This window comes from Podarcis tiliguerta, assembly GCF_965153285.1.
Source record: "Podarcis tiliguerta genome assembly, chromosome: 5".
In the NCBI taxonomy this organism is placed as follows: Eukaryota; Metazoa; Chordata; class Lepidosauria; order Squamata; family Lacertidae; genus Podarcis; species Podarcis tiliguerta.
This window is the reverse complement of record NC_139538.1, coordinates 66,793,039-66,810,381: the sequence shown is the minus strand read 5'-3', so window position 1 is coordinate 66,810,381 and position 17,343 is coordinate 66,793,039. Positions and strand designations below refer to the sequence as shown.

The 17,343-nt window shown below is 42.1% G+C and overlaps 1 protein-coding gene across 1 annotated transcript in view; it reads right to left on the bottom strand.

Annotated features, from left to right (window-relative positions):
* Positions 1 to 17,343, bottom strand: part of MICU1 (mitochondrial calcium uptake 1) — a 130,234-nt gene that overhangs the window by 40,878 nt on the left and 72,013 nt on the right. The window contains exons 7-8 of the mRNA XM_083441417.1: positions 12,916 to 12,998; positions 10,222 to 10,419 (exon numbers count right to left, since the gene is read on the bottom strand). Coding sequence (XP_083297543.1) covers positions 10,222 to 10,419; positions 12,916 to 12,998 — 281 coding nt within the window. The remainder of the gene's footprint in view (positions 1 to 10,221; positions 10,420 to 12,915; positions 12,999 to 17,343) is intronic.

Genomic DNA, 17,343 nt, shown 5'->3' with positions numbered 1-17,343 from the left:
TTAATTCTTTCTCCCCACTACACATTATTCATTGCCAAAAAATATGCCAATATACACCAAATTGATGGTTTTAAGAAATGCATCTACAGAAGGAAAATGTCACATGGGAACAGACTGCATCTATGTTTCTTAGAATATATGTGTTTGGTAAAACCAGAGAGGATGCTCAGAACACCTGTCTGCTGTGATCTACTGTGAAATGACCATCAAAAATGGAAATTGGCTACTTAGCTCTACTTGTCTACATAAATTTCTGCTTTGTTAACCTACAGAACAACTGTAAAATGCAACATGGTCATTATTATTTAAATTTGTATCCTTCCTTTCATCCTAAGATCCCAGGGCCGTTCACAACAGAAATATTCACAACTGCCTGGCAGTTCAAGTGATCAATGAAAGTTGTTGATTCTACATGAATCCACTTGGACAGCCAGCCTAAACCCACCTTTGGGTTTAGACTTTCCCATTTTGCAGAGCAGAAAGATGTATGATGGCTCAACAAAAAAACCAGAAAAGAATCAATGAATCTGCATGCATCATATCATTGCAGGTACATTCCTCCGTTATCTTTTCTTTCAGTTGCAAACACTAAGCTCTTTTGCGAGGATAGAAATTGAATGAATAAATAAAAAAAATAAAAAATGGCATCATAATAATTTTCTCATCCAAGGTCAGTTTTCTAACATATTCACTGAATTGGTATTCACTGAAACAAAGCCACACACACATTAAATACTGTTTATGTGTATAGTAACTTGAGATTTGTTGTGGCTTTCATTGCAACACTTGGGCCATTTCACTATTCTCTCATTTCTCTTGTGATGGGGACACAGTCAAGATTTATAGAATGAATGAATGAATAAGTTTATTACGGTCATAGACCAGAAGAAAAGAAAAAAGCATAAAAACAACAGTAGTTTACGAGGGAATGATGGTGTCAATTAAAAGTTGTAAAATTATACATAAAAACAATACACATATGCACACACACCCACACACACGCACATATATACTCATATATGCGCTACAATATATGTGTAGACTTTAAAAAAGGGGGGGGGCTTGTCCAAGGGTCAGATCTTTTACTTTTTTACAACTAATGCCCTCCGCTTGATCGCGGCCGCAGAAAACTTGGCCACTTTCAGTGTTACTTCTGGGTTTTTATCTCCTAGTAGGATTTTCAGCCGCTGAGATTCAGATCGACCTGGGAATTTCTGAACGATAGGGGAGATAAACAGTGACCTGATATCCCCGTAGAGGTCGCAGTGTAACAACACATGTGAAGCCGTTTCCGCCTCCTTCAGACCACATGGGCAAACTCGTTCGGCATAGGGTGTGCCCTCGTATCTGCCCTTTAGTAAGGCAGATGGCAGTACATCAAATCTGGTAAGGGTAAACGCCCGCCTATATTTTGCGATTTGTAGATCCAGCAGATATGGGGTTAGATTAAACCCTTTTCCATAATCTTGGATAGCTGGATATTTATCTATCTTGCTCATATGGTCCTGAAGCTCTATATCTCCTATTCGCTGGCTCACCATCATTTTAGCCTTTTCAAAACCTGCGGCTATAAGTTCCTGTGGGGAAAGCCCCAGGCCCTTCAATTTTTCATAAAGCGACAATCTCCATTTAGACTGGAACGGGTCTAGTAAAGTCAATGGAGCCACTCCCACTGGGAAAAATATGAGTTTTAGCCAGAAGTGAATCTTCAGGATCCATATCCTGGCATTAATAGGGAGTTGACCTACCTCCAGCCTAATGGCAGTGTTGGAGACACAGGTAGGTAACCCTAGTAGGGAGCGGTAAAATTTAGTTTGTACAGATTCCAGGGACTTGAGTTTTTGGCAATTAAATATCTGGGTGCCATACATCAGTTGTGGAAGTATTTTTGCAACAAAGACCTGGGAGGCGGCAGGAACATATTGACCTCCTTTTCTGTAAAAGAATCTTATGATAGCTCTAAAAGATCTTTGCGCATTTACAATGGAATTCTTAATCTGATGGCACCAAGATCCCTTCTCATCAAAAATTATTCCAAGATATCTAAAAGATGTTACTTGCTCAATAGGTTGGTTATTAATTTTCCATTTATGTCGGAGTTTTCTCTTGGGGAACACCATAATTTTTGATTTAGTGTAATTTATTATTAGGTGTTCAGCTTCGCAGTACTCTGTAAGAGCTCGTAAAAGTTTTCTTAGACCCACACAAGAGAAGGAAATAAGTGCCGCATCATCTGCGTACAAAAGGACTGGGATTGGTATATTGTTTAGGTTTGGGGAATGAGTACTTGCTTCCTCCATCTTTCCGACTAAGGAGTTTATATAGAAGTTGAATAGAATAGGGGCAAGAACACAGCCTTGCTTGACACCATGGAAACTTTGGATTTCCTTTGATAGGTTCCCATAACGGTCGCATCTAACACGGATCCGAGTATTTTCATGTAGTCTACGGATAAGAAGCAAAAGACGTCTATCGATGTTTGTGGCATTTAATTTTTCCCAAAGTCTGTGCCGGGGTATCGAATCGAAAGCTGATTTGAAATCTATAAAGGCTACATAGAGAGAGCCTCCTTTCTTTGAGGTGTATTTCTCCACTAGATGTTGCAATACCAGTCCTTGGTCTAGAGTTGATCTATGTGCCCTGAAACCAGCCTGGGCTTCCTTTAAGACGTGCTCCTGTTCCAGCCAGTCCGCAAACTTTTCACGTAAGTGAGTTGCATAAAGTTTGCTGATGATGCTTAAGAGACTGATTGGTCTGTAATTGGCTGGATCAAGTTTACAGCCTTTCTTAAATATGGGAACGATGATTGCCAATCCCCAGTCCTCTGGTATTATTGCTGTTTGATCTATGCTGGTGAAAAGGGTGGCAAGGACTGGGGCCCACCAGTCAATATTGGCTTTGAGAAGCTCAGGAGAGATATTATCTGCTCCCGGGGCTTTTCTATGTTTGAGTGCCTGAATAAGCCTCCTAATCTCCGCAACCGACACCGGGGGCCACTCATCACCTGCCGCACACTGTATTAGTGGCTGTGTCAAAGGCAGAGCTGGATATAAAGATTGGAAAAATGCCTCCCAAGTCCCTGCAGGTATAGTATACTCCACTTCTGAGGAAGTAGATCGCACTCCATTTGCTACCAGTCTCCAGAAGGTGGCCGAATCTCTCTCTCTGGATGCATCTATTAGGCATTTCCATTCTCTTTTCTGTGCCAGGAGTTTTTTGTTTTTGATCAGAATTTTATAGTTTCGTTTATCTTCAAACCAGCCCGTGGGGAGTTGGGGTAAATTGGCAGATCTATAATTCTTGTATTTTTTCAGTAAGTTTAGCTTCATGTCCTGACATTCTTGATCAAACCAGGGTTTGGAGTTTTTATATACTGAAGATTGCCTACTTGGCCTGTTCCTTTTTTCCTTCAGGGAATCTTGAAGGAGTGAAGTTAACTCCTGAAATAAATTTATCTTTAGTTCATGGCTAGAGGAAGTTATGAGGTTTTCTCTCTTAGTAAGGAATTCCTTTGAGCATAGCCTACTTGAAATTTCCTTATGCAGTTCATCTGTCCATCTGATACGCGAATATCTGAGCTCCAAAGCTGTAGGGCTCGAATGCTCGATTTTCTCAGCGCAGGATAAATCCTTTCCCGCAGCTACGAGTGCACTTAATGGCAGATGGTCACTGTCTAAGCGCTCCTCCACTTTGCATTCCAGAACTTTGTTTTGAAGATCATACGACACGATTATATAGTCAATTGTGGAGGCGCCATTGTTAGATGTAAATGTGAATTCTCCGACCTTCTCCCCCTCTGTACGGCCATTTAGTATAACCAAGTCCAACTTGTTGACCAAGTGTAGTAGGCATAAGCCGGCATAATTGCAGCCTTTATCCTTTGAGACTCTAGCTGGTATTGGGTGGGTTTCCTCTATAATGGGGACTGTTTCGTGGAAATGGGCATACAAAGCCTCATCAGATTGTCCAGTTCTGGCATTTAGGTCGCCTGCCACCACTACAGAGGCATCAGGAAATTGATTTGATAGTTTGTCAAGATACTGTTCTAACTGAGCCCAATTGTTTCTTATCAATCTTTTCTCTCTTTGTGGGGGTAGGTATACGTTAATCAGCAGCAAGCTGTGGGTTCTCCACTGTACTTGCACAGCTGTGGCCAGATGGTCTAGTGGGTCTAGTTTTTTAAATATGGCCCTTAGCCTTGTTGAGATTAGGGTAACTAACCCACCTTTAACTCGCCCCCCTCTAGTACTTAAAAGACCTGGGAGGGAGAACGCAGAAAAACCATTTAGCTCCACTTCACTTGTGCTCCAGGTCTCCTGGAGAAACACAATGTCATGTCTCTGGATGTATTTAGCAAAGGATTGGTCAGAAACCCTCTTTTGCCAACCTGCAATATTCCAAGTTAGCAAGGCAAGGTTGCACGTTGTCTTGCCAAACATTGATCTTAGTCAATTTGCCTTTAAAAGATTTTTTGGGCCTATCTTTTTATCTGTTAGTTGGATTTCATTCATTTTGGCAATGTCCATAGATGTATTGTCGCCCAGGTACTCAATGGAGTCAATTGAAGGGTGCAGCGTGCTAACATTAGTGATCAGAACTCCTTTTTTTGGCGAATCTACCTTGAGGTGTTCTATTTGACTGATACCAAGTTCATCCTCATCCAGGTATCTCATGCTGGTCCAAGAGCGCGTTGTGGTTGTCATAGGGATGGTTTCCTTCTTAGATGGTAGATTGTTGCTGTCCCTTACGCACTGTGTTAGATCTGTTGCTGTCAGGTTTATCTCTGCAGCTGCAGAGGTATTATAAAGGTAGTCTTTCATGGTTGCCATAAGGATGGTTTCCTTCTTAGATGGTAGTTTGTCCCTTGCGCACTGTGTTAGATCTGTTGTTAACAGGTTTATCTCTGCAATTGCAGAGGTATTATAAGAGTAATCTTTCATGGGGTCTGTCTTGGCTTTTTCAGAGAGGTTCTCTTTCTTTAATTGGTCCGTTGCCGGTTCTTCCTCTCTTACTTTTTCCTGAGCATTCATCTCTGTTAGCTTATTTCTAAGGGTCTCCAATCTTCTCAAGATCTCAGATTGGGCAAGGGAAGGCAACAATCCAAACTGATTTATTAATGCCTTTTCTTCTGGATAGAAGTTATCCGTCCCCTCATTAGGCAGTCTCATCTCCTGTCTTAGTTTCAAGGACCCTTGCTCAGTATGTTCCAGTTTGTCTTTTGAGTGTCCTCTCTCCTCCTTTGGTTTACAAGAAAATCTTATCTCAGCTGTCGTAAACTCATCAGGGAACAATTTCAAACATGTGCTGTTTTCAAAGAATCTTGTTACCGTTATCCTTTTCTTTAACAGCAAATGTCTTGATCTATATATATATTTAGCCAAGATTTGATCTTTGAAGGAGGCAATCACTCGCAGAGAGTATCCATTGTAGAATATGAAATCTACTGAGGTAATGTCCTTTAATTTTATTTTCCCTGGCAGCATATCATCTAAAGTATTCACAAAATGCACCGAGCGTTCTTCCTGTGTAAGGAAGCCCTTTGGCTTCGGGTAGTTAAGAAATGCTAACTTCCTATCTGCCAACATCAGTTTCCATCCTTTATCCTGGGGCAAGTCTTGCCCTGCTACTGGCTCATCTTGAGATCTGCCATAATCAATGGTATGGGGTGAGTCTTCTTTAATATTTATGGATCCTTGGGGTTTCAGCATAGAGCACCCGGGTAGTGATTCCGTTTCCTCACTTGTTTTGTTAGGCAGCGATGATGTTTCTTTCAAAGACTTCAGCTGGATCTTTTTTCCTGGATCCACACTGTTGTTCTCTCTGCTGCCATGTATAGCAGGTTTGTTAGAGTTTGTTTTTGATTTTGTTGGGATCAGCTTATATAGTCTTTTCCAGCATACTTTACATGCACGCCGGTTTATAACAGATTTCCTTGCAATTTTTATGTTCTTACTTTTCTTTTTAATTTCAGCTTTCTTCTTATGGGATCTCTTACTGATGCCTCGCTTCTTTTGATTTACTTCAATAGGAAATTCAGTTTTAGGGACAGATACATACAACCCTATGTCCTTTCCTTGTTGTAAATGATTTTCCGCTGCTGATCCTTGTGTGCACTTGCTGGTCGCTGGTTGCTTTGTATATTCTGGCTCTTGAGGGGTGGTTGGTGGATTGACACCATGAAATTCTGAGCCTTTAGCTTGGAGGGGATAATTTTCCACTAATGTCAGAAGCAGCCCATTTGTTATTGTTAAGTATTTTTTCATAGCTGCCAGATCCAGATTTATAGAGAGCAGCCAGTCCTGAGGATAGCAGTCATTGTTTTCCGTCTGGGAGCCCATAGATGAAGTCTGGGATTTCTGGGAGTTTCGGGTTTCTTCCTGTAGCTCTGAAGATAATACCTCAGCCAAGACTATTTCATGGGCCAGGCTCATTGTATTTCTATTTTGGTTGTTATTCTCCGTGTCCTGTATTCCTCTAGAGAAGGTTGAGTGATCTTGAGCAGCAGAGGGAAAAGGAAGAGCCTCATCCTGCTTCAACTCAACCATCTCAGCCATCTTTTGCCCGTTTCCATTTCCATTCTCGTTGTCCCTTGTATGTAAAAGGTATTGCGTGATTTTACTCTGTTTCTCATAACACTCCTGGAACAATGGGCTTGTCGCTATCCCCAGGTCCCTACGTTTCTTTCTAGTAAGTACCATTTGTAAATCTTTGTTACCAATCAGGGTTATTCTTCCTATTTCAAAAACTATGCCTCTTAGGAAGTCGAAAGCTCCACCCAGCTATAGACTGAGGTCCAGATTGAGGCAAGATTTGGGATAGCTGTTTGTAGTTTGTAATTTGATAGCTTGTAGTTCGGAGCGTAACACGAACTCTGCAGCTAGTTCGGCGGCCATCCACTATGTGGTGATACTTCCAGACGGTGTTGGAAAACTGGGAATAAATCTCTTGAACACAGGGCGAACTCCCCTCTCCGGCAGCCTCCTTCGACTAGCTCTCCTTCTGCACCGGCGTCCTGTCGCGTTGGGTCTCGGCTCCCCTCCCCGCCCAGGCAATAAAACTATTAGCTCTAAAACTCTAAAACTATTAGCTTCAAAATCTCAGAGGGCAGCAAGGGGTTGCTGCTCCCTAGTCAGATTGAGCAGTAAAACAATAAAACACTAACTAAACAATAAAACAATAAAACACTAACTAAAAGTAAAGAGAAGCGAGGAGGTGATAAAACAGCTGGTAGGACGTTAAAACTAAGAGTTTAAAACCAAGAGGTGGCTAAAAAAAAAAAACTGCTAAAAAACTTAACTGAGAGCAGAAGAATCTAACCAAGCTGCAGCCTCCGTCGCCATCTTGTCCCAGTTTATACGCTTTAATTATTGATGCATCCGGGCATCTCATCCAACAACAAGTTTAACTTTCCAGGCTCAAAGCTTGCATAGTTCAATTATGATTAGCTCAAACATCAATCCATACTAATTGATAATGACACATAAACAGAGGGCAGCTCCAATTTCATGCAGCCCAAGACTTCCTAGAATGAAATAAAACATAAATTCACCTGGCAGAGAGAGATAAAGACTTTGGTCAACAGGTGTGCCTGTATTTATACCTACGGGGAGAATGCAAACGAACCAATGCAGCTTTAAAGCCATTCTAAATCACTTAGAGGAGACCGAATTAGTTGACACAAACACTTTCAAATGGATTGGGCTTAGTCAGCAATCTGCTTGCCTGCAGTGGTGACCGACACACCCTATGACATTCTGACATACTGACCTAAAGTTCGAGGAATGCTGTTTCAGTTTCCTGGTCTGCATCTTGTAACTTGGTTATCAGAAAGTTGCATTCGCTAGATTGTTGCTATGCTTTACGCCGACTTTATACCATGTTTTAGATTTGGAAAACCTGTACCTTCTCTTTAAAAAACCTCCCCCAAACCTATCCCTTCCTGACTTGCTTGGTTGGGTCTACATTTTTAAAAGCCTTGTGCCCAAAATATGGATGGGGGGCTCTTAAAATTAAGAGAAAGATACACTGAGGGTGACTGGATTATCCATATTTCTTACACAGGCTGCTACTCACACATTCTCCTCCCCATCCCCAGTTGAGGCCTCTTTGCAAGACTCCTGATACCATTCCAGCCACAATTGGGGTTGTTTTTTATTTTATTTCTTCACAAGATGCAAAACCTGAACACAGGGCTTCAATGAAAGACCACTAAGGACAGCATAATTACTGCATCAAACCATTTGGATAACTTCTGGTAGCATACGGCTACAATGTATGGCAATATAATCTTCTTTACACATCATCTAAAGCTGAGCTAGTATATACTTGATTACATTTCTCGAAGAAGCAGGATTAATTTCAGACAATTATGAGCTAAGTTGTTCATGAAAACGCATTCTAATTAACAAATGTAGTACTAAATCACAACGATCATATATAGCTCGAAATCTGATTAGCATATGCTTTTTTGGCCCTGTGAGACTTATGTGAATATTGATTTAGACATAAACCAGACACCACACATAATATAGATTTCTGTAAAAACCTGCTCAGCCACATTCAACTTGACACATCCCTTTCTGCATAACACCGAGCAAAAGAAATCCATGCAGCTTTTGAGCTCACAAGCAAAAAAAAGAACTATTGCCAGACACCACTGAGATTGGGGGTCAGGTGGGGCAACTAAAAAAACCCAAGACAATCCAGAACAAGACCTCATGAATACAAATACAATATTCATATCTTATGATGCAACTCCACCCTACTTTGTTCAAATTCATCCCATGCCACCCCCCCCCCCCAAATCTACTACTCAAACTATAGGCATTTCCAACACTTGGCCCATAACAGAATGGGTGGAGGGGAAAAGAGGAAAGATATGAAAGATATGCAAAAGCTAACTTGTCAAGCATTTAAAAATGAAACAGATAGCGGGGAATGCTAGGAATGCACCTGTCACTGATGTCACGAACGCTACCCAATAGGTGCTGACTGGCTAGATCCAATCCCCCACCCAACTCTGCTCTACAGCCTGTTTAGAAGGTGCTGTCCAGAAAGAGACTCTGAGTACAACATAATACAACATATTGTTGTAATACATGCAAAATAAGCACATGCAACAAATTGCCCCATTCCATCTAAGCACTTATGTCACTATGTCATAATACAGAGAAGGAGGTGGGCTTATTAATCCATTAAACTGATGGCTGTAACGAAAGTAAGCTCTGTGTATGTGGGGAGCGGGAGAGTTATTGTTCACAGATTGTGTTTCAAGTTGAAGCCAGAGCTCAGAGCTAGTTTGACCAATGCAACGCTTTGGCCGTGGGACATGTGCAGTAATAATAATGTCTGTGCATGTGCACAATATCCCTCCTTAGTGAATAAATCAGTCAGCTACACACATTGTTTTTAAATTTATATCCCGCCCATTAGGCTGGGTTTCCCCAGCCACCCTGGGTCGCTTACAACATATATAAAAGAGCAACAAAACATCAAACATAAAAAACAAAATATCCTATACTAGCAACAAATAAACCAATAGAAATCAATAATAACTAAAATGACAACAACAATAATAAATAGTTTAGAGTTATACCCAAATTAAAATAGCTGCCAACTCCAACTAAACATTTAACCAACACCAACCCGACAAAAACAAAATAGAGGAACCAAAATGAGAACCATTTAAAACATTTTAGCCAGTTGCCGCAAACCAAGAGTTGTTCTAGCAATGTCCCAGTGGCCTCCCAGGAGCCTCTTTTAGCTGTTCAGGGTGAGTCTGGGCTCCATCCCCTAAGCCAGGTGGAAATGGGCCTTGCAGCAGGGAGCGGTCTTCCTTCCAGCACTCATGGCAAGAGCAATGTCCCACAGGTGGGACTGAGGTTTCCTGATTATAGGGCATGAGTAAACAGGGCTGGTGCCAGTAGCTTACCTAGTGGTAACCACAGTTTCAGAGTCTTGAAGCCACCATTTTTGTTTCTCCACATAGCCCCTGACATAGCATCACTCTGGGGAATTATGGGAAATGTAAATGGCAACTCCAGGACTCTGTCACTTTTTGAAAATGGGGCACCATTGATGTGCTCTGGTGGGGTACTGGGGACATTGCAGCTGCCTGAAGACGACGTGTGTTGACACTGGCCAGCAACTAAAGAACTATAGCTTCTTTTCCAAAGCAGTATAGTAAGTGAACAGAATTATGTGTGCGGATCAGACACTAACCTCAAGCTTCAGAATGTCATGCTGAAGTTTGCGCTGGAAGTCCAAGAAGTGAGAGATGGTCAGTTTCCCCTTCAAATCAGCCCCAAAGAAGTAGGTGGTCAATGCAGAGTTGAAGCCCGTCTTCAAGGTGTTCCCTGTAGTTGAGCGGTCTCTATGACGCATGCCCATGCTAGTTTGGGAGCGAATGATGCTCTGAACCTAAGGGGTTTCCAAAGTTAAACACACAGCTATAACAAGGCAGGCTGCATCACATATCCCTAAAACCTAGGTCCTCTACAGATACACACCTTTGAATTGAATACAACAATATGTGTAGTTACATTATTAAACACATGGTAGGTTTCAAAACCCAGAAGTTTTCAGAAGTATGGAGTATCCCCCATTATGTTTCCGAGCACAATTCAAAGTGTTGGTGCTAACCTTTAAAGCCCTAAACGGCCTCGGCCCAGTATACCTGAAGGGGCGTCTCCACCCCCATCGTTCTGCCCGGACACTAAGGTCCAGTGCTGCGGGCCTTCTGGAGGTTCCCTCACTGCAAGAAGCCAAGTTACAGGGAACCAGGCAGAGGGCCTTCTCGCTAGTGGCACCTGCCCTGTGGAACGCCCTCCCACCAGATATCAGCGAGAAGAACAACTACTAGACTTTTAGAAGACATCTGAAGGCAGCCCTGTTTGGGGAAGCTTTTAATGTCTAACAGACCACTGTATTTAATATTTTGTTGGAAGCCATCCAGAGTGGCTGGAGAAACCCAGCCAGATGGGTGGGGTATAAATAATAAATCATCATCATCATCATCATCATCAACAACAACAACAACAACAATTTGAAAGCATTGTTATTTTCCCTGTGAGTGAGATGGGGGACATACTTTTTACTATGCCTTCATTAAAATTTGGAAGGGTTAGTAAGGGCCAGATGGCCACCCGCTGCTCCAATGCTGGAGGGCTGAAAATTTATCCCAGGGACCCCACCTCAAAGGGGGAAACCTGTCCAGAGTTAAAGATGACAAAGTAAAAATAGCTCAACACTCAAACCTGTCCGCTGTGTGACCTGAGCAGATTTCAGAAGGACAAAAAAGGACGGAAATGAACAAGATCACACTAGTGTGCAATATGCCTTCATGAGGAAGGGCCATGGAGAACCTAAAACCTTGTTAAAACACACACACACACAAAATGAAGCATGTCCCTCTGGCTCAGAGCAGTGGTTAACACATAGTGGGCTCAAGGACTATTCAAGGCATATAGAAAACCTGGACAGGCAAACTGGAGTTTGAAAAGGAAGGGTTCCTTTCTCCCATAGCAAGTGTGTGCAGCTTCCTTAAGAGCTCTCTTATAAGGAAATCACAGCATATAGGGATATAAAATCACACACGGAAGCAATGGCTAAGAGAGTGCATAGAATTCTATGACTGTCAGCAACACACAGGCAGGGAAATGATCAAGCAAATGCTTAAAATTATTCTTCTCCTCGGATTGCAGATTTCAAAACAGATAATAGGTCCAAGCAGACATGAATTGCCAGTTCACTGTCAATCATCAGATTACTGTCAGACAACCGAAAAGCTAGAGTCAAATCCTGGCATCTGGAAAACTGTAAACTCTTTTGACACCAGCAGCAATAATGTTCAATCCTCAGGATTAGGAAATGCAGCCTGACAAAAGCAAGCCTCTATGCCTTCACATATGCAGTGACTGGTTATTCGGCACTTCAGATGTAGAGAAAAGGGGGATAAGCAGGTGGGCTGAAAAGCAACCAAAGTAATCAACACAAAGACATAGCAGAGATAAGGCAGCAGAGTTCTGGTAGCATTCCTGGCCAGGTTTATTAAGGGATTCAATGGTGAATTATTTTTGTGATTTGTTGCATCTTTATTCTGTGACACACAAATGCTACCTACCCTGTAGCAAACAGGAAAGGCTACAACTCTAAGATAGAAACATATCTGCTGCTGCACTGACTGCTGTCTCGGTGCACCAGGGAGAAGACAACTTTCCATACCGATCAGAGGTCCATCAATTTTTAAATGCTCAAATGCCATAGAGATCATAGTAGCTGCAGTATGCCACATTTCCCCCATGAGGCAGGAGAGATGATGCACCTCTGAAGGGCATATTGTTACAGCTAATGTCACTAAATCATCTGAGTAGGAGGACTGGGATAATGTGCAGAAGATGGGGCCAATAAAAGCACAGGCCTGCCTCCTGGTTTTCAGACACAAGCTGCCTTATTTGCATTTTTCATCTCTTTTTTTAAAAAAATCACCTCTAGAAGGGACAGGTGAACTTCTCCCCACTCAAGGGCAGAAATTAAGAGTGAATTAAACACACGCACACATACACACCATACTGACATCATCAACAAGATGAGCCCCATCTACTACTGTACTACTGTGAAACAGCTGTGATTTGAGAATGGAGGAAGTCTTGTTTTTCAGGCAAATTATGAACAAAGGCTGCGTCAAAAAGGACAAGTATCAGAGTGAGCAGCACACAAGTCCCCAGCTATAGGACACCCCACCAAAGTGTGAGGCATGTGTCTTGAGGACACTTTGCAGAGAGTCCATGGTTTTGCAGGTGATATATGTGCTCTCAGATAACGAAAGAGAGCCACACATAGCAGCAGAAGAGGAGAAAGTGAGATTATTTGCATAATAATTTACATAGTAATGTTCTGGAGGTGGAGAGAACTTGCCTGTTCGAATTCTTCCATATCCACTTCCCCGTCACCATTCAGATCAAACATCTTGAAGGCAATTTCAAAGTTCCTTTGAGGAGCTGGGGGGGGGGGGAGAAATACATTATATTTCAAGTGTTATAAAGAAACAAGGCTGCAGGGGGGGAAAATGAAGTAAGAGTTGTATGTGTTCTAACAGTACATCCCAGGAACAGTCTTCCCAAACACGCTTCCCCTCCTGAAATTATTCTCTCTCTCTCTCTCTCTCTCTCTCTCTATATATATATATTCTCCTCCTAAACTGAAGTCTTTTTTGGTAAAGGTGCCCCTGCCCGTAGGGGCCAGTCGTGTCCGACTCTAGGGTTGTGCGCCCATCTCACTTAAGAGGCCGGGGGCCAGCGCTGTCCGGAGACACTTCCGGGTCACGTGGCCAGCATGACATCGCTGCTCTGGCGAGCCAGAGCCACACACGGAAACGCCGTTTACCTTCCCACTATAAAGCGGTACCTATTTATCTACTTGCACTTAGGGGTGCTTTCGAACTGCTAGGTGGGCAGGAGCTGGGACCGAAAGACGGGAGCGCACCCCGCCGCGGGGATTCGAACCGCCGACCATGCGATCGGCAAGCCCTAGGTGCTGAGGTTTTACCCACAGCGCCACCCGCTCAACCAGAGCCAGGGCCTTTTCAACTCTCCAAAGGAGGAAAGTATGGGGAATTCCCTGAAGTGACAAGTCCATTATAGAAGGCTGCTACATTATTATTATTATTATTAGTAGTAGTAGTAGTACTTTACGGAGGCAAAGTCTCCCTACCACCTGCACCATGATTCTCCTTGGCAAGGAATTTCTTGTGATGCCCACTAACATTCTGCTGACTGAAAAATCTTGCAGAGATGCTGTTATTTGTAATCCTACACTGATCATATTTCACAGTCCCAGAGAAGAATCTTTGCCTTAGGGTTACCATCTGGATGCTTTCGAACCAGCTCAATGTGTGAGTTTCTCAGTTCCCACTCTTGTTTATAACCAGGCATTTTTTGAGCCTGTTCAAGTCTGTCCACCCACTGCTTCTAGAAAAAATGGCAAGCCTAGTTTGCCTCCAGCACCATCGGCTTTGCTGGAGAAAGTAATTCATGTTGTTCATTTGCCAAGCGAGAATTCCTGATCCTGTCAGTTGGTCTCTTTCAAACAAATCACACATTATTGAATTGCAGTAATATAGAGTTATGCAATCAAATACAGCTTATAAGCACCGAAACACACATACACTAAAAAGCCCATGTGGTCTGTCTACCACTTTATTTTCTATTTCCCTTGTTCAACTTGGCAGTTTTAAGCAACAGTACTTCCAAGTCCCCTGTGCAGTGTTAAAATTTATTCCTACTTTTAAACGAAATGTGAAAGCAGCCAAAAGAGCAAGTATTATACACTTCTGAAGTCAACAACCATCCGTGACAATTAGCAATAGCAATATTGTGTTATTTCCCCCTTTGAGATTAAATGTCCTCAGTTTCAGCAAGTACTTCAAATTCTCTGCATTATGAGAACTGTCTAGATTGTAGAGTCTAGACACATTGCCCCTGAGCCACATTACGTTTTCCAATGTCAATTGGAAAAAGGCTAAGCAGAATTTGATCAAGTATGCACAGTTCTGAAATGGAGAATTAAAAGTATATTCAGAATGTTGATTCTTTAGTTTAAATGGCGTCATAGACATCACAACACCACTCTCTTGTGCAATACAGAAAAAACACATTCAGAATGCCAAATCCTAACGGAGAGTGAAAGGGGATGTTTTGCTTAAATATTCTGCACTATACTATTAAGGCTGGTATTTTTTTGGCAGGCAGCTTCCTACAAAAATAGTCATTTAATTATTTGGAAACCCAAGCTACCTATCGCAGCTAAATTTTTTTGCACTCCAAAGTTACACTTCTAAGTTCCCACAATGCAAATACAAAGTACATGTGCAGATCTGAAATCCAATATAAGGTAAAATAGAAGTTACTGCACATCTTGGTGTTTCCTTCCTCATGGCTATGAAACAGCAGGATATATGCCAGCCTCAGAATCAAAATACTTCTTATAAATAAGATACAGCAGAGTGTTCTTTCACACACAGTGGGAGGAAATAAGCGAGATACACAAACTGTACTTGTCTTCTGTGCTACTCTGTCTATAAAACCATGCTAGATGTCTCTGTTATATAAACTTACACCAGTGTTTATAACGACCATGGATTCCCCCAAAGAATCCGGGAATTGCTGTGTGAGACATCGCTGCAAATTCTCTGAGAACTCTACTGCTTACAAAACTAGTTTTCAGGGTTTGGTTGGGCAGCTAACCAAGTTGAGAGGTGTGAACAGGACCCAAGAGAGAAGTACCGTATTTTTTTGTGTATAAGACAATCCCCCCCCCCCCAAGAACTAATAGGCCGAAATTGTGGGTCGTCTTATACATAGAAAGCAGAGGGGTGATGGGTGATTGGTGGCAGCAGGAGATTGGCAGTGGCAGTGTGTGGTTGGACGTACAATCTGCTGTGGTTGCGTCGATTGGGCAAGGTGGGCTTTTGGTGGCCGTGGTGATGTATTCAATTTTCAATTGTGGGCAGCCCCTGTAGAGCACTTGGCGGTGGTGACCCCCCCAAAAAAGCTCAACAACTCTGGGCAATATCCCCCCCCCAGCTAAAAAAAATAGGGGTCGACTTACACCTGGGGGCATGTTATACAGAGAAAAGTATGGTACTCTTGGTTGCCTAAAACCAAACTGTCTCTCCCTTCCCCACTTCTTTCAGGCCTTCATGAAAACAACCCCACCAGAAAAGTGGTTTTCCTGTTCCACAAGACTATATAAATCAAAGAACATAACGCATTAGAAGTGAATAGTTTTGACAATACAGGTTACTGTATGTCTGTATACTGTATGTTAAGAGACTCTTAAGAGGGGTTGTGTATAGAAGAAACAGAAGACACTTACAACTGGTGTTACCACCTTCTTATTTAGACATCTTATATCGAGGAAGAGGTTGAACAACAAAATACAATGGAATCTGAGTTAAGATGTTTCACATGCATTACAGTAACACCAAAATGGCTGAAAATGATGCATGAAATACCTATTTAGATAAGTCGCTTAAGATATAATAGTAATGTTTTTGAAACTTGAGGTGGGTGAAAAAAGGGGAGATGAGATGATATAGGTTACTGTGACTCTAGACTTCTCAATTCCAACTTGCAATCCTAGGTTCCCAAAATGATTCCATAATTACTATTTATATTATATTTTTAATATATTAATAACCTTCAGTGTGCCTGTTCTAGAAATCCTGTGAAATGCATCACTATCAGAGCCAGTGTGGTGTAGTGGTTAAGAGCGGTAGTCTCGTAATCTGGGGAACCGGGTTCGCGTCCCGGCTCCTCCACATGCAGCTGCTGGGTGACCTTGGGCCAGTCACACTTCTCTGAAGTCTCTCAGCCCCACTCACCTCACAGAGTGTTTGTTGTGGGGGAGGAAGGGAAAGGAGATTGTTAGCCGCTTTGAGACTCCTGAAGGGGAGTGAAAAGCGGGATATCAAATCCAAACTCTTCTTCTTCTTCTTCTTCTGTTAAAGATGAGAAGCTGATGTTCAAATAGTTCAGAATATAGTCTGGAACTTGTTTATGGTAGCCACTGGGAGAAGTAAAGTACTATGCAGGGAGGCAAAACCCCAGCTTCTGTCCAATGGGAAACCTATTTAGGGACTGGTGGTGGGTTGCTGTTTATTAACTTGTCTAAAAACATTTTAGAGTTGGGGAACCATTACTATTTGTTCTAGGGACACAAAGTAAGTCCATTACAGAGACAGAACCTGATCCAACAATCCATCAATTGGATTGTTGGTATTGGAGGTCAATATTAACACTTACCTGCAGAGCAGGTAGTACATTATCATTCCAGTGTTCAGGGGAAATCTATATTATTTGAGATTTATGCAACAGGCAGCTGCAGGAAAGTACGTTCTCAAAGGGAGTTAACAAGTTACCTTAGAATAAAGCAGAGGTGTATTCTGTGCCCTTTCAACAACTGAAGAACTAAACAGCTGCTTTTCCATCTGGTGATACTACTAACAGGCTAATGGTATTTCCACTACAAAACAAAGGACTCAGCCATGATCAAAGCCACCAGCAGGCATCTCAGGACAGTCAGAACAAGAAATATCCAAAGAGGATTTCGTTCCAAGCAGAGTTAATATTATTCTACAACACTCCTCATAGTGAAGGTAAAGGGATGATTTTCTTATTATGCCAGTACAATATTAAGCCATGAAATTTCTTGCTTGAACAGGATTAGCTGCATACCTTTATGGCAGAGCTAGGTTAATGCTCAAAAGAATGCATTCATTTTCAGTGGAAATTCATAGTGCTGAAGATTTATCCTTCCCTCAAATGTTTGCATAACATGAAGATT